The sequence below is a fragment of the Haliotis asinina genome, chromosome 6 (assembly GCF_037392515.1).
Source record: "Haliotis asinina isolate JCU_RB_2024 chromosome 6, JCU_Hal_asi_v2, whole genome shotgun sequence".
Classification (NCBI taxonomy): domain Eukaryota; kingdom Metazoa; phylum Mollusca; class Gastropoda; order Lepetellida; family Haliotidae; genus Haliotis; species Haliotis asinina.
In genome coordinates this window covers 68104512-68130439 of record NC_090285.1, presented here as the reverse complement: position 1 = coordinate 68130439, position 25928 = coordinate 68104512, and the positions used below count along the sequence as shown (strand labels likewise).

The following is a 25928-nucleotide window of genomic DNA, read 5'->3' as shown; positions in this document are numbered from 1 at the left end:
AGTCTATGGCCTGTATCAGTTTAGGTTTTCCTCAGTCATTAATTGGCCATGATATGGCAAGAGTGGTCGATTCTTCCAGTCTTAAGAGTACATCTCTCATTCATGTATCTGATTTGTTTCCAGGAGGCAATAGTGAAAATAATGAAGATGAGGAAAAGAATTACAAACGCTGCCTTACAGACCGAACTCGTAGAAATCCTGAAAAACATGTTTCTGCCTTCAAAGAAACTGATTAAAGAACAGATCGAGTGGCTCATTGAGCACAAGTACATGAAGCGAGATGAGGAGAACATCAACATGTTCATATACATGGCATGAACACTAGCAAAATGAACATTATGCAATTTTCAGGGAAGTGAAAATTTCATACTAGACTGAAGAAGGTTTTCCCCAGGACACATGGGGCAGTTTTAAATCATTGTCTATTTATTGGTGCAAGCCTGAGTATGAACACAGTTGGATGTTTGCAGGGGTCAGCCAGTGAGCTGGTCCAAGCAGTAGGTCTGTTGAGATGTCTTGAAGCACCAGGTGGGACAAGCAGCCCTCTGGCCACAGTACTGATGTTTGGACTACAGACATCTTTTGAAAATTGTTATTCAATTTAATTGAAGTGTTCAAATGACTGAGAGCTAGAATTCTTTGAATGAAGAAATTGTATGCAGAATTATGACTTAATTATCAAACAAGTTGGTTTTTCAATGTTCAGATATACTGAAGTTGGCAAGCTTGGCGCTAAAGCATAGAATAATGTCATGCCAAATGATGGCACTGTTATCTTATATTCCTGCAGATCTTAACTTCAGTCAATTACTTGCTCATATTAAAAAAAACCAAATGCACATTTTAGAAATAAGGTTTAATATCATACTTCTCAGAAGGGGAACACACTATTCATACATGTTGCTATGTTTAATCTAACACTGAAAATAATGTACTAATTAACAGCTCTCTAAACAGTGTCAGTAAGTTTTACAAACTGCATCTCATAACGTTTATATATGTCTGAAATATGGTAGTTCTAGCAGTCATGAAAGCATCTGCATCTTACCATCCCTTTGACTGAAGATAGCCTGGAGAAGTTCCATGTTCCAGTGGTACACAGGCCAGATGACCTATATCTATAGATACCCCGGTCCAGCAAGGCTCTGGGGAGCTGAAGGTGGCATCAGAGACACAAAGCAGCCTAATCTGCTATATCACTTCATAGATAACTTTGATTATGGTAAAACTTTGGTCACCAAGTAAAGTAGGTCCGCCAGTATGTAGATATCTTGATACAGTAGAAACCTGTTAATCTGTTCTGACTTAACCATTGTCTGGATTATGGAAGCTATATGTGTATGTGAGTGCCTGTTTGCCTTCGTCCAGGGTTTGCTGCAATGGAAGTATTTGGTTGTCAATATTTTTAATGGCATACTTGAAGGATCTTCCACCTGCTGGGTCATTGGTAGCCATGTGACTGTAGCCTTGATCTGAAGCATTGTGTTCTTTTGTCAACCCATTTAACCACAACTATCCACAAAGGGGGGTGTCCAGATTAGTCAGGGTCCTCTCCTACAGGGTCTACGGTACAGGGTGAAACAGTTTTACAGGGCTGCTAGTTACACAGAATGGTCAACTGTTTGAAAGGCTCCACATCTGTATGATCAACACTTTTGGATCTAGAATGGCTGACAGTTATAGACTTCTTAAAATAATATTCTTTATGCGCACACATATGGATTGTCTTGTAGTTTGTTCTGTATTTCCCTGTGTATCTATGCCAATTACATGATATCTGTTTTAACATGTTTCAATCAATTAAGGTTTTACCAACAGTTTTGTGATATGAGTGTCAGCATATTAAGTGCATACTTTTGCCATCTCATCTGAGACTGACAACTTTCTGTCCTGTACGCAGTGGAACACTCTTGACTAATAGCCTTTATGTTAAGAGACAAATATCATTTATAACTTTATTCAGAAGACACATGTTTTGTAACTTTTATTCAGAGGGCACATGATTAATAGCCCATATTCAAAAACAAGCAATAACCTTTAAACAAAGAGATACATGATTGGTTACCTGAAAGAAGGATGCATGATTGCATGATTCCAGGGCGTTAGATGTGTACAGTTTTCACCAACATCACGTCACTTTATGGTTTTCTTCATGATGCAGTGCTATGATGGAGAACTTTGAAACAACATTAACTCTCAGTCACCTCATTCAGTGGGAGTGTTCTCCTCACATCTCCTCCAACATCTCACTGACAACAGTTACACTTGTCAGGACCTAGACAGGAGCTGTGATAAATGATGATGAAATAACCTAAACCAAACAAAAAGTATAACATTACAAAATATACATTGAAACATTGCTTTAGGAGATTTTCAGGCATTAGGAAAATACCAAAGAAGATGATAAAATATGCCTCTGACTTAATTCAGGTAGGTAGCAGTCTAGTGAGACGACGAAGCCATCAGGGACCTGTTGATAATAACCTCATCTACTGTCTCAGTATTTTCAGTGTAGTGGGAGGTTGGACATGCACTGAGTTGTATCCCAGCTGTACAGGAGAATCATCTCAGGTGTTGATGACTGTATTGCCTTCATGTTTCACTGTATGTCTTTGCTCTTAGATTTATTGAGAATATTATAATTAATAGGCGGTAAAAAATCATGATTCTGTGTTATAATGTCTTGACATTCTGCTGCATGGTCTGGTAACGCTTTGAAGAGCTTTCTTTCAGTGGTTCTTAGGCAATAGATAATACTATCTAGAAAACAAATTTGAAAAATATAATGTATTTCTTTCAAACAATATTGACTATTTAAGAATAATGGAGTCCTATCAGTGGGTGCTTCCATGTTCAAACCAGTCTGTGAAACCAGTTCCTACCTTGGCATCGAGAACACTACCTTGGCACCAACTGATCTACAAGATCCTGGCTTCAAATCTGATCAACATGTGCTGCCAGCCTTGTACATCCCTGGCCATAGTTTAGGTAAGGTGCTGGGAGAGATGTAACACAACATTTACTCCTTGAGTCTATGATTCAGTGGGATTGTTTGTATGTTCTCGGTCTTGAGTTCTTGATGCACCTTTATCTGTGTTTGTATGACTTTCCTTAGTGCAGGTGAACTGAAAGGGCCATTGTGATTGAAGCTATTTTTACGTGAATAAGTTTTGGAATTGAATCAGTACATTTTTTGTGGTAAACCCTTCTTCACTGTAAACCTTCCCTTCACTTCACTTCATAACTGAAATACTGTGCGGTTACAAAGTCACCCAATCAGTCTCTAGAGTGGACATCATGAAGATTAGAAAATTGTATAATACTGCACAATCATAGAAAGGTGATATTTCGGTAAATAGGTGGTTAAGCTTGGATTGTGGCATTAGATTTGTTTAAGGAAAGGGTGAAACAGTGATGTAAAAATATTTAGTTACAGTGAATATAGTTATAATTAGATGTGATTTAATGAAATATTTCAAATCATTCAGGGTTTTGTGATCTTGTGTAAGTGTGATACAAGTTCTCTCCAGGGATAGTTAACTTCAAGTGCATAGATAGATGATGGAGACAGGCTTTGTTTGGACAGCTTGGAATAGAATGGTTTCTAGGTCTGTCAGCACCAGGCCCCCTGGGTTACACCCATATTGTGAAGGTCTCAACTCCCACCCCTACATTGTGAAGGTCTCAACTCCCACCCCTACAGAAGGCTGACATGATGTGATATAACTGAGTACTGTTTGTTGTAGCAATGAACTCAACTCGATCTCACTGGCAAGGAATGAGAGGGAGAGAGAGCTATTGTATTGGTGTTGCTATCGGTTACGGTGGTTTCAACTTGCAATTCCACACACTGCAGGCTCATGTCTAAATACCTCAAAGACAACGCCTGGCGTCTAGGAACTGAAGCATGTAACATATCCCAATTCAGCAGTGTTCCTCCCTGTAAGTTTCTGGTGGAGGTCGTCAGTATACCACAGAATAGTGTGATAGATCCCCAGTGCATTGACCTTGTCTGCTGGGTTGGGGAAGGTTAGGTCTCGAGTTCTCCATGCATCCTTTATAGATTTCGGGGTAGAATATGCCTCACCCATGTAGAGTTGGGGACAGGTCCACACCAGTTGCTACAAGCTGTAACATTGGCTGCAGCGTTTTGGTTGGCAGGATTTTTATTCTTTGTAGACACATTGCTTGGACTTGGCTTGAGTGTTGCTGGCATTCAGTGAATACAACATTCATCACTGGCTTACTTAGTGGTTAAAGTGCTGGCCCATCACACCAAAGACCCGGGTTCAATTTGTGAAGCCCATTTCTGGTGTCTTTCTGCCATGATACTGCTGGAATATTGGCAGAAGTGGTGTAAAACTCAACTCAGTCACACACTACTGACTCATATCTCCAGTGGAATTCTTTACTGATCCCTCATGTAGATGCCTGCATCAGTGAGTATCTTTGAATTGGTGCTTGAAGGTGATGATAGTCCAGTGTATTGATGCCATGAAAAATTGTCAGATGGGAATAACTCTGACAGCAAAATTCCTCAACTGAGAGTGGAATGCATGTATTCTGATTCATATCACCATGGGGGCATCAGCACTGTAACTGCCTTAGTACCCTATGGCAATATTGCAGAGAGGAGGTGTCATCTTGGGCTGTCATGCCAGACCCATGATTCTCAAACAAAGTACCATCATTTGTCATGTGCTAGTGTAAAGAGGCAACCACATGGATGGTGTGTTGGGTTGCTGACAGTATCTTCAACACCAACGCCTTACATGTTGCTCATATCAATCACATGTTCATCTGGTCAAGTCTTGCATATTATTTGATTCCACCATGATAATGCTAAATCATAGTGCAGTACATTGGCCAGACACACTTACTGTATTATTAGCAATTCTTCCTGTGAGCAGAAAGTTTGTCATGATTTGATGGAGCATGGCTAACCAACCCAGTGGTTATAGGCGATGAATTCTCTATGCAGACTTCATCCTCTATTTGATTACTTAACAAGTCCATCGGTATCTATACCAATATATTGCCCACATCAGTGTCGGCCACAGTTGCCCTGTCCATAATCTGTATGGCAAGCCCACTTCGTTTTGAGAGTCCAGATCCTTTATACTGGAACTGATCTAACATCTGACAGACAAGGACCAACATACAATGATGTCTGGAACATCATTTAAAGAAATGAATTTGATTAGAGTCAACTGTTTTTGAACCACTATTTCATTGCTACTGATTAATTACAATATCAACAAACCTGAAGACACACACTCAACACTGTACATACTGCAGATGTTATATGTTTACTTCAGTGTCTGAACATACACACCTGTGAGATATAGGTGGCGTCACTGTGGTAGACAGCAACATCCCTGGCTATTGTACGGTATAAGAAGCTATACCGAAACGTCGCGTCATCGAAATAAGGAAGTTGTTATCCATAAAGTATTAGACTTTTCTACTGTGCATCAACTTCTAAAATGGCAATCAAACAGATCTACAGGGCTCTTGTTCCAGCCAGAATGCCCTACCATGATATCTGTGAAAGTTCAACCATTCTCTTGAATAGTTTTCAAATACAGTCCATAGTGCATGTGTTTTTTATGTTGAAAGTGGAAAAGTTATGTTTCCTTTTATTTACAAATTTGGGACATAAACTAAAATACACAGTGAACGGTCTGATTTGAAGTCTAATGTTTAGTCAGAGTGTGGCACACTTCATGTTACAATCACAGGTGATCAAGGGCATGGCAGAAGTCCAGGCACCCTCATTGTACATCATACTGATAATACATCTTTGGCTGTATGAAGCGGTTTTATCTCCTGAAACCCTGTGAACTTAATTGGGATCCTTAATTATGCTGTATTATCTGCCGTTATCGGTGTGAAATTGAGATGCCAATTTGATGTGAATCTATGAGAAATATTTCTATTTTTCCTATCTATTTATTACCATGTGTAATACGTTATTACTAGGAATAACTGGCGTTTCCGTGAGAATGAACCTCCAAGAATATGTTGTTGTGTAATAACTGTGTGAATTGTGGGGGTTATCCCACATTATGTACATATGCTTTTTTTAAAAGCATAAAAAAATAAAAAGTGTATAATATATCTGAGACCATGTTGTCCTTGATTCATTCAATACGAGAAAGATCATTTCCTAGTCAGGAGAACCAGGAAAATACAGGGTAGAATAGGTCTGCAGCAAACCACGCTTGTCTTATCAGGCGATTAATGTGATCAGGTGGTCATGCTCACTGAATTGGTTGACATGTCCTTCGACGTGCGCACATCGATACTCATGCTGTTGATTACTGTATTGTCTGGTCTTGACTTGATGTTTTACAGACTGCTACCATATAGCATATGGAATATTGCATGGAAAGAACAAATAATGTGATTGTTACAGGTCGAACAAGAATCTGTCCAAATTGATAAAAGTTTTATGATTTTGTCTGTCTATATACAGGTGCCGTTGGATTCAGAACTTTTCTCATGGATCTAACAACATAACTGAAATTCTGTATTTAGTCATGGAGTACTTGTACTGACCAGAAAATGGCAGTTTTGGAGATAGTTCACACATGACACAAGTTGACAAACTGATCTTAGTGTATGCTACGTTTCATGATAGGATACCAGTTACTCTCTCAAATATGATCCATGCAAACTAACAAATAACAGAATCCAAGACAAACTTGTTCGTGTCGAAAAGGACAAATATAAATTCTGAAAATCTCTCATTAGCAAAGACCTCTGGCTTGCAACCTGGTATTTTGCATCAGTGGTGTAATATAAGAATATCTGCTGGTTCTAAATACATGACAGAGACAAATGATATTATGACCGCCTTGTATTACATCAGAGAGCTCGGGGGTACGTCGCCCTGCACAACCTGCAGACGGTTGAGATTATACACAGCAGAATGACTAAAACTGCAAAGTGGTGTTTTATTGTTTTATTATAAAACAATGATGATGATTCATATGATGGATGATTCATGAAGATGTGAGAAAATGGTCTAACACTGTTTTTGTACCAGATCCCATCTTTCAAAGACATCTGACAGCAGCAAACTGATCCACTTCCTCCCTTCTCTCCTGAATTCATAAAATCCATTGAACAGAATGAATGTAAAATACTACATGAGAGATGAGGCTGCCATCATGAGCTGGAGAGATAGTCTACCACAATGGCACCTCCCATCAATAACAGATGTAGTTCCTGATTCAGCCAAGTCACATGGAGTTGACACGATCATTCTGTCATGATCAGTTCATCCAAAGCCCAATCTTCGAAGCTACCATCTGGTAAATATCGTCGGATGATAAAGGGGATTTTTCTAGCCCTGAAACAGCATATTGTGAGAGAAAGAATGTTGTTTACTGCCTACTGTTAATGTCAGCAATGTAAAAACATGTCAGGAACACAACAGCTTGGGCATAATCTGAAGGAAGCCCAAAGAGATATCTATTGTGACAACTAACCATTTCAAACAGGTACAGTTAAATCCAGATAAGTCAAACCACTGGGGACCAAGTAATAAATTCGACTTATTGATGTATTCGAGACATATGTATGTCTATGCTGGTAGAAAAAATAGTTGGGACTGGTACTTGGAGTTATGCCGTATATTCGAGAGGCTGGCATTCAGTTTATCGGGGTTTGACTGTATAACCCTACCACTCCTGAGGTATTAATGATGAAATGAGGGTAACCTAAGAATAATAATCCTGACAACCATAACTGGAAGTAGTGATGCATAACAGATCGTGTCCGATTGCCTATAACACCATTAATACTGCCAGTCTTGACTACACTGCTGAAGCTACTCACTTGAGTTCCTTCATAGCAATCATGAGTGGATCAGTTTCTCCCTCCAATTCCACCATCACAGGGGCACACATGCTGAAACACAATCAGACAATTACATCAAGGCACACATTCTGAAACACAATCCGACAATTACATCAAGGCACACATTCTGGAACACAATCCGACAATTACATCAAGGCACACATTCTGGAACACAATCCGACAATTACATCAAGGCACACATTCTGGAACACAATCAGACAATTACATCAAGGCACACATTCTGGAACACAATCAGAGATGGTTACCTTCCTGCACGTAAGCTTAATGTTGGAATGAGACATCATGATGGGAATTACAATTACATACACATCATGGCAAGGAACATCACTAGGGTTAATACTGGATTCAAACCTACAAATTAACAATTACTGAATCCTCATTCTGATGGTGCACCATGGACTGTCAACTGCTGTGGTGGTTTCGTGGTCATGGATGATGTCAAATGTAAACTACAGACCTCTTTCAGTTAGCTGACAGCATATTGCCTGAAAATCTCATGCTTGTTTAAGACTTACGCTATCTGTAATGCTCTTGTTCCAAGAATCCTTGCTCTCTCATATTTCGTCATATAGCGGGATGTAATTCTCTTCATTGGTTCTACCTGACGGGGGGTGTCACTAGGTAAGACTTCTATCTGCTCCTGGCCAACCTGAAAACAGGAAAACCTTCCCCAGACTTTGGCATGCTTGGTAGTAATGCTGAGTAACATGGTTGCTCATATACAATGTGTACTGCCTCAACCAAATGCTGAATCAGATTGCACTGTACAATAAGAACTCTGCTGAATTCACTTTCCATGCAAGGTTAACACTGACTTGTTGATAGCAATAACCCTGTCTACCATAAAGCATTGAGGAGCTCGCACAAAACTGATCCAAATTAAATATTCTGCTATGAATGCATACCATAACAAACTCAGTATCCCCAGTTCTGTTAGCAATGTTGCAGCAATAACATGGAAATAGGGCCCAGTGATGGGCTTAATGCATGATGCAGGTGTGGGGCACTGAACTTGACATGATCTGCAAACACTTCAACTACTAAGCTACTTTTCTGCACAAGAAAGTGCAACAGAACAGTAACCAGCAACAGTACTATATTTACACTGGTGTACAAAAAACAATAACATGTTGGTTCTTGCTACTGTTCAACTAAGATCCAAAGGCATCCATTTACGGCTCAAGAACTTCTGGGAACATAAACCACCCAATACAGCAACAAGAATTTCAACACAGGTCAATCACAAACTTGTACTGTCAAACTTTACATCACTTGTTTCAAACTGGTACCTCATGTTTAAGACTACACTTTAAAACATATCATGACATGTCAACTCAATTGAAAACCTGAACTAAAGCCAGTAAAGTCTAAACAAATGGCAGTGCTTCCCACACTAATTAATCTCTCTTTTCGTCAAATGTTTATCCCCACTTAGAGGCTTTTAGTGATGTTAAAGGAAATCAGTCATAAAGCCCATAACAGTCATTCTGAAAACCCTGTGTTAACCCTTTCAAGGCTGCATGGTTAGGGAACACCTTGGCACTCTCCCAATCTGGCAAGCAACCTTAAGACTGGTTGGATGCACGGACATTCTTACAAAACCTGTAACATCATGCATCATATCCCCTGATCTTTGTTAACATGGTTAATGAGGAATGACAACGAAATCGGATTTTAATGAGGCTGTGTACAAAAATTACCTCAGTATTCTCAGGTTCATCCAGGACCTCATCATCATCAAGATCATCAGCGACTTCATCAAAGCTGCAATAAACACACAACAGTCACCAATAGATCAGCATACAGAAGCAAGTTTTAAATTCCATGTCAACCATTCTCTACATCAGATTTAATTACATAAAATTCATTTTCTACCGCCATGTCTCATGTGTTTTTTTAGCTATGGGGCTTATGTCTGCTGGGGATTTTGTCTGTGGGACTTTTGTCTGTGGGACTTCTGTCTTGTGGGGCTTTTGTCAGGCAATCCCTTGATCAAACCTTATCATTCATCTAAAGTGATTGATCACCTATCACCTAACAGATTTTTCACTAAATGGAGCCTTTCTTGTGGTACATATTATTTTTTCTCAAGTAAACAACGTCCAGAATAAGAGGTTTCCAGATATATGGGGTCAGAAGCGGGATTCACTTTAATAAGAATGGTGATGACTGAGAAGTGGCTTAAACATTCAAAACTGTGATTGAAATACATCAATCTGTAAGTCAAGAAAGAATCCATTTCTGGACTAGGTTAATTTTCGTTTGTGAATTGCGTTGATGGTGTCTTCACGCTTTCACAGCAGTGTGAATGTGAAGGTGACCAGTAGAGGACGTAACGTGTACGCGAGACGGTCTCCCGTTACGCGTACAAGTGACTACCTGAGAGGGGGTCACTCATACGCGTGACTCCCTGATCACAGAGAGAGAAATTCTGCATGTCACACAAAAACATGTCTAAAATTGTTATTTGTGAAAATAATTAAACAAAATTTGCTACAGTCATTGACAGATGGTCAAGTTATCGGATGACGTGAATGAAAACATAAAAAGAGGAAATTAAATTGTGAAAAAAATGACAAAAATGTGCAAAATTTGAGCAAAAATTGGCGATATTCAACTGCGAATTTCACCTATGTGCATAATTTTCAGAAACGTACATTTAGTATTTTCTGAAAGCTCATTTATCGTAGATTCATAATATATATGCAGCTTTCGATGCACACCAACGCACACCTGTTTGTTATTGTGTTGAAACATGTTTACTTTCTTCGAAACCGCGCGAATCGTCTCGCGTGGAAGTGACCGGGTTAGCGTGTCATTAATGGGAGGTAACTGATGCCTGACTAAATTGCCCAGTCAAAACATCCGTCTTGAGTCTGAGACTGTGTGAAGCGTGCGTAATGTACATGGCGATATTTCTTGCGTTACATCAAAGGGGTATAATAAATTTAAACAAAATCACGAATAACATTTTTTCATACGGACTACTCTTTTGTTGGAAGTATAATCGTTGGAAAACACGATTAAGAGTGGGGGTCACTTCTACCGATGCAAAAACAGTTTTACGTTTTATGGTAGCTGCCATACCAGTAGATATTAGACTTCAGACGACAATTTTCACCTATGTGTACACTTCACATAAACATGATTTTCATATTTTCTGAAAGCTTATTCAACGCAGATTTACCTCGTACATGTACTTGTTCGTGTACATTAACGCACATAGGTGTATCATCGTGTTGTAACAAACCTACCTTCCTCCCACCGCTCGTCACAGACACACACAGCGTCCTCACAATATAGTTACGCGTACGAGAGACGCTTCCCAGAAGCACGAACAAAAGTAGTCAGTTTTTGACGGCAATTTTCACCTAAGTGCACATTTCTCACAAACATGATCTTTATATTTTCTGAAAGCTTATTCCATGCAGATTTACCTCGTATAAGTACTTGTTCGTGTACACGAATGCACATAGGTGTACACTCGCGATGAAACACATCTACATTCCACCCACCGCTCGTCACAGACACACAAACGGCCTCACAATTTCGTTACGCGTACGAGAGACGCTACCCAGAAGCACGAACAAAAGTAGTCAGCCTTTGACGACAATTTTCACCTATGTGCACATTTCACACAAACATGATGTTTATATTTTCTGAAAGCTTATTCCATGCAGATTTACCTCGTATAAGTACTTGTTCGTGTACACGAATGCACATAGGTGTACACTCGCGATGAAACACATCTACTTTCCACCCACCGCTCGTCACAGACACACACAGCGTCCTCCCAATTTCGTTACGCGTACGAGAGACGCTTCCCAGAAGCACGAACAAAAGTAGTCAGCCTTTGACGACAATTTTCACCTATGTGCACATTTCTCACAAACATGATGTTTATATTTTCTGAAAGCTTATTCCATGCAGATTTACCTCGTAGAAGTACTTGTTCGTGTACACGAATGCACATAGTTGTACACTCGCGATGAAACACATCTACTTTCCACCCACCGCTCGTCACAGACACACAAACGGCCTCACAATTTCGTTACGCGTACGAGAGACGCTACCCAGAAGCACGAACAAAAGTAGTCAGCCTTTGACGACAATTTTCACCTATGTGCACATTTCACACAAACATGATGTTTATATTTTCTGAAAGCTTATTCCATGCAGATTTACCTCGTATAAGTACTTGTTCGTGTACACGAATGCACATAGGTGTACACTCGCGATGAAACACATCTACTTTCCACCCACCGCTCGTCACAGACACACACAGCGTCCTCCCAATTTCGTTACGCGTACGAGAGACGCTTCCCAGAAGCACGAACAAAAGTAGTCAGCCTTTGACGACAATTTTCACCTATGTGCACATTTCACACAAACATGATCTTTATATTTTCTGAAAGCGTATTCCATGCAGATTTACCTCGTATAAGTACTTGTTCGTGCACACGAATGCACATAGGTGTACAATCGCGATGAAACACATCTACTTTCCTGCTACTGGCCACAGACACACACACACCGCCCTCACAGACGTTCGAGAGGCAAAAGTAGTCGGTTTTGACGACGATTTTCACATATGTGCCAGTTTCATAGAAACATTAACTTAACATGTTCTGAAAGCATATTCAATGCAGATTTACACCATACAAGTACTTGTTCAAGTACACGAACGCACATAGGTGTGGCATCGCGTTGAAACACATCTACTTTCCTCCCACTGCTCGTCAGACACTCAAACCTTACTCACAAGATCGTTACGACTACGAGAGACGCCTTTTGCCACGGGAGCCGACCCGGTGCTCAATATGTTCACTCGCATCAGGTGGTAAGTAACTTCGGAGGACTGCATGATCTTTAATAGTTTAAGCAAAATGTATTCTTGAACACACTGCATGCAGGAATTACCACTCATTTCCTTAAGTTTTATGTCATTGTCATCAACACGTAATATTATAGAAATGCGATTTCTCCACTTTTAAACAGATGACGTGAATGTGATAAAAAAAAGAGTTATTTAGACGGAGATTTAGCCTCAGTACTTTTCCTTACGCTCCATTACTGAGTCTAACAAAACCTTATGGGAGGTCGCGTCAGGTAACCTTTGGGACTGACCAATCAGAACACAGCTTTCCAAATCGCGAAAGTGGACATTCGCACACACCTTTTGAACTTTTTATCTCGAAAAGGTTCGTACCCGAACGATTCCGAATGTTGTTTAGCGTATGATCGCTTCTGGGTGATTCACACGGCGCACATTACAACCATGACAACAGAGTTAACTGTCTCCGAAAACAGTGCTTTGGCAATATTCAAGGGATCTCATCTTGCAGAAATATTAGCCAATGGTCACCATGTCAACAGAAACCCCAAAGCGTATATATCGCAGGTCAAATATCTGTATTTTCTGCGGATTGTTGTTTGTGGAGAGAGCTGTGCCCCTAAGTAGTAGCCGTTGTCTGATTGGTTAAATCTATATAACCGTCTCGCTATTGATTGGACGGTCATAGGTCGCTCAAAGGTTGCCTGATGCGACCTTCTGCTAGGTTTTGTTAAACTCAGTGGTGGAGTTTAAGGAATAACATTGAGACTGAGTTTACTTAGACTGACATTGTTTCAAAGCTGTATTATTAGTCAACTACAGCAATAAAATCAGTCGAGCCATCCCTGTTACACACGGAAGATGCCACTTCCCTGAGCAGATTTTGCTCACCTACATATCAACAGAACTTTTGTCACAACTGAATAAACATGATTCTGTCTTTTACCAGCTTAACAACACCAAACAAAATAGTTAGCATTTAATTGTGCGTTTTTAAGTTTATCACGGACGATAAAAGCATCGTAAGCAGGAAACTGCACAGTGGCTGGCAGTGTCCACAAGACAGCCGTGTCAACTGTCTGCAAATATGCTGTCTCCAAACCCAATAAATGGGTATCCAGTCTCCTACCTGTATATTCAGGGCTAATCAACTGCAGTCATAAACTATGCCTGACTGCATCCTCTTCATTCCGGCTTAATCATTGCTGGAAAACAGTGTCGTGTGTGATATTGCATAATCTGTGTGAAATTTATTTGTGTTTCATTCTGTCAGGGGACAAATACAATTCGCCGTACTGAAGAATTTTGAACATGCACCTGTGTCCGAGAATATAAAACTATTTCCATAGTTATACTAAATACATATAAAACAGTCAGTGAAAGGTTACGTAATTATGACAAATAATGCAAAACTCCCTGGTATACACATATTTCTTCATTCTGCTGATGATGGCTGAAAAGGCTGTCCAAACCAACATGCTGGACTGTAGCTGGGTCTGGTTGTCTTCTCCTGTCCATGCTGTCGTCCAGGAAGGAAAACCCTTCCTATTTCACGCATATACATAAAATATATATTTCTGTGTTGGCTTTGAATGTATTGTTTTTATCTATGAATACTGTTTAAATAATCTACCAAAGTAAAAGATAGGAAAGCCGATGATAGTGTTGACAACGACGCACAGCACTTTCAAGTACTCTTCGAAGATAATCAGTACAAGAATAACTCCTTCATACCAAAACAGAACACTTTGAAAAACATTATAACATTAAGCAATAAAAATCTGTTTATAAGTCGTCGATCAGTAATGCTATGGACAATATTTTGAGTTTGTAATCATCTGGAACAATTTTATTCCTTTCTTCCTCATAAATATGTCATCTCATTATCACGTGAGAGATCGTTATCACGTGATCAGTTCAATCGGAATGAAGTAAGAAAACGCTATTTTGCCCACCTCCATGCGACTTGAATATTTGTCACCACAAAATAAACATTTCTATGGCCTTTCACAGATTATCAAACACAAACAGGAAACGGAATACATATAATTAGCATTTAATTATGTGTTTTCAAGCTATCATAAAATATACCTCGAACGACAAAGGCACCGTAAACAGGAAATTGCACAATCGCCCCCCGTGTCCACCAGATAGCCGTGTAAACTGTCTGCAAACTCATTAGATGTACACACCCTGAAGTAACGTGCTGTACTGCATCACACCTGTTGCCTGTCTCCACCTGTATATTCAGTGATACCCAACTACAGTCATTAACTATGCCTGGCCGCGTTCGGCCCAGTCTTCACTCCAGTGTCACGTGTGTGATACAATAAATTGCGTAATCCAAATGAAAGTTAATTGTGTTGCATTCGGCCAAAAAGATGAACCAAGACAAGCACAATTCGCCGCACTGATCTATTTGAAATATGTACCTGTGTTTCATAAACATAGCTGTACTACATACTGTGATACATCTAAAACATTCAGTGAAAGCTTCATACATTTTCGTTTTTATAACAAATAATGCAATGTTCTCAGGAATGTGCGTGTTCCCTCATTCTGCTGACTCCTGGCGGAAACGGGCATTTGGCCGTTCCCAGTCCAACGCAGCATGCAGGATTATACACGGGGCTGGTTGTCTTCCACTGGCCATGCTGTCTTCCAGGAACGAAAACCTTTTCTGTTTCAAGCATATACATAGAATATGTGTAAACAAGAAAGTCCCAGTTTTTACCTGAAGTAGATCTGGTAATGTGTGTTGTTAGTTTTGTTGTAGAAAAGGTATGTATGCAAATACGTATGTATTCGATCTAATTGAAGTTGCCTGTGTGTGTACAGGGTAAGTGAAACAACACATTCTTACCTGAATATACTGTGCACACTGAAGGGGATAGAGGAATGATGTCTTCCAGGATGAGGGATGTTACGCAAATCGCCGACATGATGCACAATTCTTCAGAAAATGATGATTTGTAGACTTAACATGATCTTACCGAATGCGTAATGTATCCGCCAGGTCATATGGAGTTTGATCGAAAGAGGGGGCGAAAGATATTAAAACCTGCAGGGGGCGTTATGTTTCCTTATTTAAATTCGTACTTTTTTCAATTCGAAATTATGTCACAAAGTGTGATTTCTTTTTTTAAATGCCTTTATCAAATCATGTCAATTTCCGAAGGCATAAATTAGGTTCAAGTTACTTATATGCATTTTCATGATCAACAAGTCATCATTCGCAAGCTGGACCGTACAGAGGAACACCATCCTCAACTTGCAATAAGCAAACACGAGATCAGTGAGCCGCTTGAGCGGCTCACCAGAAACCTTATAACAGTTACCGTCTAATTAGTTTGTTTTCTTCCCAACTTCTGTCATTTTACACAATGCACATCTATTTACGGTGGTCTTAAAAGAAACATCATTTCTCTTTCAAGAGGTTCAGAAACGCTAATGCGGGCATAAACTGATATGTACTCTGGAAGATACGATATCCACATGTCAACACCATGAGCTGTAATGAAATATCGAAGCAGGTATTTTAGTATAACACTAATTTTGATCAGTACGAGATGTCAGCTTTGGCTGGCACCGCGAGTCCCTTTTTTCAGTGTGCTGTGTGGAGTTACACAATGGACGTACGTCACTTCCGAAAAATATGCAAATGATTTAATAGTTTTCGCAGGATTACTTTTGACGAAATTGGCAAAGTTTTGATTCATGCAAGATGCGGTAGGGGTCGTATTAGTTTCAAAATATTCTGTAACTTTCTGCAAGATGATTACGTTGACATTTCCACCAGTAATACATTCAAATGAAATAAATCACCTTTTCATGAGCGATGAGTTGATTTTTGTGTAATTGGCATGTGTAAACAGCCGACCTTGGGCGTGGTATTCTGCTTTCCCGATGTTTTCACGTGCCGAAAAAATCGAAAATACAGAGGCCAAGTATGCATCAGCCTAGGATGATTGTAAATATTTTGTCGGACAAACAACTTGTATTCTGCAGGTTGTAATCTGTTCAGTGCAAATGACGAAAGCGTGGCATCCGAGATCGAAAAACCTGTTCATTCACGACTGTCAAGTACCCCACCACCCTTGGGGATTTTACGGGACGCTTTAATTACCCTGCATCGTGTTCGCACCCAATCGAGGTGGTTCCACGGTGATTGAATTAATTAGTGGGAAGCGCTTCAGTTAGTACCGCGGAGCGCACCGTCTCGCGGACAAGAGACGATAGGCCGTCTCGCGTACACGTTACGTCTCGGACTGGTGACCACAGGGGCTTGTATTGCTGAAAATAGTACGTCCTGGGTCCAACATGCCTACACTGATATCCATATACATACCTTCTACATATGTATATGGATATCAGTGTAGGCATGTTGGACCCAGGACGTACTATTTTCAGCAATACAAGCCCCTGTGAAGGTGACAGATGATTACCTACAAAAGAATCGGAGACATTATAATCACTCTGTGATATGGTCTCTGATAAAAGTAGAGTAATTATGGTGCCTGGATTCTGTTAAAGTCTCAATGTCATCAGTTGATCGTAAGCATGATAGGTCTTCATTCCTCAACAACACGTGTGTCGATTCATGATAACAACTGATATAAAACCGTACCCGTTTGTTTTGGAAAGACTACCTATATTGCTCAAAACATGAGAACCATTAAACAAGCTTTTACCTTAACATACAAACTTAGATGTAGCAATCCTTGCAAATACGTAACAAACAAGAGTTAAAAGTAGTCAAATATTACAAAAGAGTCTTACTCATCGCCATCGAAATCCCCATCGTCCGCCATGTTCAAAGCAAGTGCCCTCTATCGGCGTTGTGACTGGTTATCTACCCTTGGTTTCTCCCGCTGGTGTGGGCCTACCTTCAGCTTACAGCACCACACGCTTTAAAGAGGCACTGATGCGGATCAATTTCCGTGGACTGGTGGTTTCTTTTGTTATTGTTTTTCTCCCGTGAGTACCCGGATGATATCCCAGAATTCGTGAGTGGTTCGTGATCTCTGCCGCGCCTCCCATATGCACAATTGATAATTTATGTGTAGACTGATCAACAAAGATTAAGTCTTTTACTTCGTTATTATGAAAACGAATCAAACACCTTGAAATTTACTCATCTGCCAGTGGTATAAAAAAAACGTTAGGACTGAAAAGTAACGAAGTCAGTGTACGTCTTTGTATTTTGCTTTGTAAATCTAATTAGTTCCTTGTCACATTTGAAAGTTAATAAATGTATGTACCCATCAATGAATGTATCCATCAATATCCACATAAAAGAACGATATTCCATTCACTTGCAGCTGCTAAATAATCCTGCTCTATGTCTTGTGTCTTTAAACAGTCTAATATGCGAAAAGTGACACATCGTTTGAAAAATTTTCACTCCGGTGTGTGTACATAATCTCACTGGTCACCCAGGACAGCACAGCTGGCAACTAACTGTATAATGTCCGCCATTAGTTAGCCAATAATAAGCAACAATCAGACAATCAAAGCAGTGGCGGTTAATTCTTTGTAGGAAGGATGTTGTTTTTACACTCGTACTTTACGACAGGGCGTATTCAGTATAGATTACGTAAATCTACACTGATAAACACTGCCTTTTTGACAAATTCGTTGTGGAAGTAATTAATCAATCAGTGTGTTATCGGTTGATCCTTTGATCGACGTTAAACCCTCTTGGATCACTTACATGCACATATTACATAACATCAGTCTAACTAAACTTCGTCTCAGTGTATTTCGTTACACTACACCACTGAGTCTAACAAAACCTAGTTGAGGGTCGCGTCGGGTAACCTTTGAGCAATCAATGACAATCCAATCAAATGCGAGACGGTTAAATAGATTTAACCAATCAGACAACCGCTACTATTTAGGGATCGGAGGGACTTTCAAAATATTCAGGTCACCGATCTCTCCACAAACAAACATCAACATATAACACAGTTGTTTGACCTGCAGTATATACGCTTTGGGGTTTCTGTTGACATGGTTACCATAAGTTAATAATTTGCGCAAGATAACATCCTTGAATATTGTCAAAAACACTATTTTCAGCGACTGTTTACTCACCGTTGTCATGGCGATCGTACGCTAAATAGCATTCGGAATCGTTCGGGTATGAACCTTTTCGATATAAAAAGTTCATAAGGGATGTGCGAATGTGCATTTTCGCGATTAGGTAAGCTGTGTTCTGATTGGTCAGTCTCAAAGGTTACCTGACGCGACCTCCCATAAGGTTTTGTTAGACTCAGTGGTGGAGTGTAACGAAAAGTACTGAGGATAAGTTTACTTAGACTGTACATAATATTCACTACATTTGCCACTACAGACCTTAATTTATAATGTTGAGTATTTACTCCAGACAGGAGAAATGCCAAATGGGAACCTATGTCGAGTAGTTTTAGTGGTGTTACCACTATTTAAACCCGTTATAAATTCATTAACTTACCATCAAGTGAATGCTGACAAATAACATGTGTAGGTTTAACACGTTTACCATCAAACGCCATTTACGGCAAGGAAGATGTAATCTCTGTGTCGCATGCAGCCTGAAAACACTTATGGGCCGAAACTGTTTTGAGGATACCAACGGAACGTCGCTGTTACATAAGAAATGCACATAGGTATTTCCTGTGTACTTGGGTAGGTACATGGGTATAATCATTTTTTTACGTCAGAAAATCTTCAGATTTCTCTACAGATGGCAAAGTCGTTGTTATTAGTTTAACAGATTAATCAACTGTATATTTTTTTACTATCATGGATAATAAACCAGGGTCGTACCTACCAAAATGTAGGTATGATGTTTGCTATGACAGCTGGACCAACCCTCAAAACTATCTAGAGATAAAGCTTTGCAATCTGTCGGACTTATATGAAACAAATGACTTGCTACGTGTATGTACATCATATTTTCACATGACATGATTAAATATCGAGGTAAAAACACAGAAATAGGATCAAGTTGGATCAGTCACTATACCACCAAGGCATCAGAAAAAAACCCTACACTGCTGCGATATTTTGTTACAATCAGATAAGGAATACCATGGATATTTTTAAATAACGGCATGTGATGGACATCCAGACTCCTGACTTTTTAGGGTGAAGAAATTCTGCTAATGTGGACTGGAGCCCAGTCCCTTTGTCCGTAACGGTCGAGGGAGCGGGTGCTGACCAATTTGCTGCATGGTTTCGTAATTAGACCGTTGCTGAGAAACTTTATTCGCTCCGCATCGGCGCCCCTTTAAAACACACCATAATATTCTTTTACGTAAATATTGGTGGTTAGGGTTAGGGTTAGGGTTAGGGTTAGGGTTAGGGTTAGGTTAACCTAACCTTGACGTCCTCACGTGAAGTGCTGTGTTCTAAAGGTGCTAGGCTTTGAGTAACCCGTTCTAGAATCGTGCACAAAAGCATTTGTTATACTCGCGACTAAAGGTGTTGAATAAAAACAAAACACTCTATTTACAGAGTGAAGATTGGAGTTGATAATCTGATTTAACCATTCCTTCCACACTGGTCCAAGTTCTCTAGAATGCACAAAGCCCGTGCTTTAAAAAAGTTATGAATCACGTCTTCATGTGCTCAGACGGCTTCAAGCACATACAAAATTCATCACATACATGCAGCATGTGCACTGCATTTTGCATAGGCTGAATTAAAAGGTAATAGTACTCAAACCCTCTTTTACATGGTCTAGAAGACGAGGACTGAGATGTAAAGGATCACCAACGATCCTGTAGACCGGAAAGACCAATGACAGCCAGTGAACCATTAGAGTGAGTTTAGATATATATAGGCTGCTTTTACTAAATACACTTGCAGGAGAGAGTGGAGTTGAGTTTTACGCCGCACTCAGCAATATTCCAGATATATTGCGGCGGTCTGTAAGTAATCGAATCTGGACCAGACAATCCAGTGATCAACAACATGAACATCTTTCTGAGTCAACCAAGTCAGCGAGGTTGACCCGTTAGACTTTCCTTGTCTGTATCAGACGCTTGGGTATTTTGTTTCATCATCAAGAGTTGGAGCATGTCTCTGGGATGTTCTGCCATCATAATCAGTGAGTGGTCATCGTCGTGTGGTACAACAATGTAAATGATGTACCGTTATCTGTTCAGATTTAGTCCTATCGTCATAAGGTTAAGTTTAAGGTTATGTGAGAGGCACGCCAACGAAAATGAGAAACCGACTTTCGCGCAACCAGTAGACTGGCTCGCAGTATGCTCATTTGTTTCGTGTAAGCCCGATAGGTTGCAAAGATTTATACACGCATTTAGAGGATTTGTCCACCCTTTTTAGCAACATATGTGAACCCGTTTTGCTTTTTTTTTTTTTTTTTTTCATAATGGTAGCTAAACCGCTGGTAGACCCTTCTTCTATGACTTGAAATTTCAGGGAAGTACGTCGAGCTTGACACCAAACTGGTTGTGCAACTTTGTGCTCTGGGGATCTTTACACTGCCCTATCACCGATTTTATTCGAATTCGGACCGTTCTCTTGGACAAATGACGCCGTGGAAGCCACTCGACAAGAATGGATGAAGTGTTGTAACTCTCCATCCTCGAGGATCTCCAGGGAATAATTATCGGAACGTTATAACCTGCAGATCATTGAGGATGATTCTCAGGAGACCTGTATCCTCCCTTATCACCTTGGTTTGGTGATGTTGTCAGTCCAATCGATTGATGACAAGAAAAATATTTTGCAGTAGCCATATATGACAGGTCAACATTTTCCACACCAATAACTTGTCAGTTTTGTGCAGTTGACAGTTGAGGAGACGGCGCATTTGCTTATCTCCAATGATATCAATTGAGTTTCAAAGCTATGAGAATATTTTAGTGAAACTTGATATTTGTTTTAGGACTGGAACAATAATTGCACGTGAAGCTATCCTTTGATCAAAGCATGTGTACATCTAGAAGTGATGTATGGTGCACAACATAATATAAACATAATAGTCATCTGAATATCCTGGCTATACTGGGGTTAATATCGTAAGTGTTGTGATATATTTGTCCATGTTTATAGAATCTTCGTTTGATAGTATCGTGAATATTTATGTCTGTTTCATGGTCTCTGGTTTCAGGTACTACTTGGTACGTATAGAAACAAAGAACTTAGTTAGCACCCACGACATAACGATTGAATGAGCCCCGATCATAAAACTTCGGTACATATCTGGGACATGAGGATCTACTGTAAAGAATCTGGCTTTGAGTGCTGGCTGTCATACAGTATATGGAGGTCACACTCGGACCTTGAATCGTAAATGACACTCAAAATGACGTTGGAATGCTCGCATTCACCAATAAATTCTACATTAGACATTACAGGGCCATACTAAAACGGACATAGTTTGGTATGAATTTCGTTATTTTTAAACGAGCATAAAATCACCAGGATAAAAACAATCACAAGGATCAGAAACCCCTCACGTTTTTCCATCGTGGTCACCACGAAAAGTTCTATGTAGATGTTGAAGACCTTTCATTAACAAACTGCAGGGAGTGCTCACTGTAGTTTTTTGTCTGTACATTTACTTTGTGTATACATGAAAGCATCCTCGATATCTCCAGGGTATACGTTCCGATAAGTCTCCGCTATACCCTGGACGCATCTACGGCTCTGCCCGATAAATTTATTAAAAGGTAAAATTTCATTGGGATAGCAGTTGTCATACTGCATTTGAAAAAGTCAAAGCAATACTCATGAATTCTCCAGTATTGCAGGCAACAAAGTTTGAGAAGGCATTAAGTTGCAAATAGATACAAGTGATGTTGGTGCAGGTGCTGTCCTTATTTATTCAAGAGAATGATTCAGGAATTGAACATCCAGTTTGTTATTTTTCAAAGAAATTTGACAAGCACCAAAGAAATTATTCTACCACTGAGAAAGAGACATTAGGTCTTTTGTTTGATTTGCAGCCTCTTGAAGTGTACCTTGGTACCACCACTTTGCCAATTGCAGTTTTTACTGATCACAATCCCTTGACTTTTCTTCACAAAATGAAGAACAAGAATCAGAGACTTATTAGGTGGAGTTTGACCTTGCATGGGTTCAGTCTTGTGATCAAACACATTACAAAGACAATGTTTGTGCTGATATACTTTCCAGGGTATAAATGTATGATGACTTGATGATGCTGTATGTATGTATATGCATTCTGTCATAGTAATTCTGCAAGAAGTTTCTCATATTACTCATATTATATTATGTCATGTTATTATTGCTATGATTGTAACAGAAAGTTTCTGTGCAACTTCCTTTTCCTCAAGGGGGAGAGTGTTACAAGAGTGTATTTTCTGTATATTTTGTTATTAATTCAGTAATAATTATTATTTGGTCACAACATTTGGTGTTCGGAATAATAATTATGATGTGTCACATTTCGTTTAATAGATGGTCAGCACTTCAGGATTCTGGTTTTCCGGAATTCATCTGCTGTCAGTTTTCTATGTGTTTACTTCCGGGAGACTCATTCGAGGGCATTCTACAGTGTTGATGATGGTCGTAGGTGCCCGTACGTTCGGGAAATGACTGAAGGTAAATATACAGGCTGGTTGCTGTGTCACGTTCGGACAGTCTTTCATACTCACTGGAGTTGCATCGCCAACGATCATCAATGCCTGACCTACATTAACCGCTGTCAGACCGATCGCTGTGTTTACAATCTGCATAGTTGATTCCCTCTCACACCAAGACTTTGGTGAGTTTGTTATACTGTATTTTGTGACCCATTGACTTAAATTTTATCTCACTTGTATTTGAAATCGATATTGTTATATTGACTTGTGACTTTGTATACCTTGCTCTCGTTGCAAGATAATATATAATTTGAACGTTTATGACTTGTCTTTGATCTGTTTAGCTGGTTCACAAGGGGATTTCTCACATTGTTTGTCACGGTAAATTCTTAACCGTAACAATCGTTTCTCATTTTTACACTTTGATATCATACAATACAAAAGTCAAGAGTATTGAAAAATAATAAAATAATTTTTTATGACCATTTTGACTTTTTGGTATGGCCATTTTGACTAGGGGTTTGTGTGGGTAGCCTTTTTGACTTTCTGTGGCTATTTTGATGTATGGCCATTTTGACTAGGACCGCTGCGCTTTGGTCCTATGCTTTAGCGATTGTGTGAAGAGTTCCACCACCAGAAATGGGCTTCACACATTACACTCATGTAGGGAATCAAACCCTGACCTTCAGCATGACGAACACTTTAACTACTAGGCCACTTCATCGTGACTGTACATGAAAGAAACAACATGTGTTATGACATGTGATAACAGGTAAACTGAATGATAGATATATCCGTTGCAGCATAGACAATGTTAATTGAACGTTTGGGGCACCCATGAAGCCAGCCGGGATAATGATCTACTCTGTGCCAACAAACTCATTCTAAACTATGGAAAAGCAACTCACCACAACTCATCTGTCAGAAACACGCTTACAAAAGAACAGAATTCATATCAATTTTTATAATTTATTTATAAATACTGTCAATCAACAGCCTTTGTCTCTGTATCTCACACCCTGCACTGTTAGGGAATACACAAATGATTCTGTACACAAAGTCATTGTCAAACTACCAAGTTTTTTTTCATGCAGCACTGTGAGAGCATGGCTCTACCTTCACCCTAAAATACACATCTCTTCACATAGAAAATTAGTTATTATGACTTACAATGAACTTACTGTGAACCACTGTACACCTCTGTACAGTATTTTAATATATATGTATCTATACAATATCATTATTCTGCATACATTAACAACAGCAGGGCTCGGGATGCGATTTACCTGGGCAAGGTAGGAAGTTCATTAACTGCATATCCTAGATCTGAATTATCAACAAAGAGACTGCTTCATGTCTTCATCATAAAATAGATATATAGCTTTTGGGTTGAAACCAAAACTTAAAGCAACTAAATTTTGGCACATATCAATGTACGTTATATGTCTAATGCATTTCCATAAACACAGATATGTCTCCAATGAAATAAATCAATTATACATCTGTACACCTGGAATATTTACATCTAAGAATCACATGTCTAAAAGTTGAAGATTCCAGCAAGATGGAAACAAATGTCTAAAAATACAATGAAAGAATGTTACCTGTGGATGGGGGAACACTCGAAGTTATTATGGAAAGTGGTTTCCATGGACAAAGGTGGAAATGAACTGCAAGTTATCAATTTTTCACTTATTCATGTGCTCAAATAAATACCAGGTTACTCTGACTTCTAGTCAAGGTATAAGCTTAGTTATATTTGTCAACTTGCATATTCATTCTAAAATGCTGAGGTTTGTTTTGTAGCATTACAAGAAAGTTTGGTCCCAAATTTTAGGGTCAAAACCAAAATCACTCATTGTTGGACAATTACTTCAACCCAATCAAGTACTACTTGACTGAAGTACTCGATTTGAACATTTCAGATGAATGTTCTTGAGCTAAGATCCACATAGTTGTAATTTGATTAGAAACTCGACATAAGTAAAAAGATCCCACACTTATACAACAGCTCATAAATGCACACCACACTTAGAACACCAGCTCAGGGAAACAAGCATTTAAGCACAAAACTACAAAAAACGTATCAGGCAACTAATAAACGTTGGTATCCAGAATAACAATATTAGGACAGATCAGTTTCAGAATTGACATGAATCTGTAAATATGAGATGTTCCTGGTGGTCCACTAGTGTATCTGTGGACACACCGCACCACACATACAGGGGTGAAGGAGACATCAATGAGGGACAAAACAACAAACACTGAACAACAGCAGATAAAACAACACATCAGTGAGGAGGGACAGTGCCCCATAATCTACAGCAGGTACTGGATCCATTGTGGCTATTCTGACGGACAGATTTAATTGTTGGGGGGTGGGTGGGGGGAAAGATATAGGAAATCAGGTTTATCTCTTAAAAAGACATACTTAGAAGGCCAGTCTAGCAATGGCTATAAATCTGGACAATCAGTCCTAATATTAATGTTGAACTTAAATGTTTTCTGCCTTTATGTAGGTGCTGAGGAGCAGATTTAATTTATCTAGCATACTTTTATTTCAAATATTCTTATTGCCTTAGGAGTGTGATATTCAAAGGTAAACTCGAAAAATATACTTCTGAAAATGGTATGTTTCCTTTGCA

The 25928-nt window shown here is 39.4% G+C and overlaps 2 protein-coding genes across 2 annotated transcripts in view; one reads left to right on the top strand and one right to left on the bottom strand.

The window, feature by feature from the left end:
• LOC137286744 (cullin-5-like) overlaps window positions 1–6122 on the top strand; it is a 59136-nt gene extending 53014 nt beyond the window's left edge. Inside the window, exon 18 of the mRNA XM_067818726.1 lies at window positions 124–6122. Within this exon, the coding sequence (XP_067674827.1) occupies window positions 124–318 (195 nt within the window). The 3' untranslated portion in view covers window positions 319–6122. The remainder of the gene's footprint in view (window positions 1–123) is intronic.
• An 830-nt stretch (window positions 6123–6952) lies between these two features.
• LOC137286531 (DNA-directed RNA polymerases I, II, and III subunit RPABC2-like) lies at window positions 6953–17695 on the bottom strand. Its single transcript, XM_067818448.1, has 5 exons — window positions 17501–17695; window positions 9588–9651; window positions 8403–8536; window positions 7846–7917; window positions 6953–7357 (listed from the first exon to the last, which is right to left on the bottom strand). Exons 1-5 carry the CDS (start codon window positions 17530–17532, stop codon window positions 7267–7269), a joined length of 393 nt encoding a protein of 130 aa, XP_067674549.1. The 5' UTR covers window positions 17533–17695; the 3' UTR covers window positions 6953–7266.
• Window positions 17696–25928: the final 8233 nt, after the last annotated feature.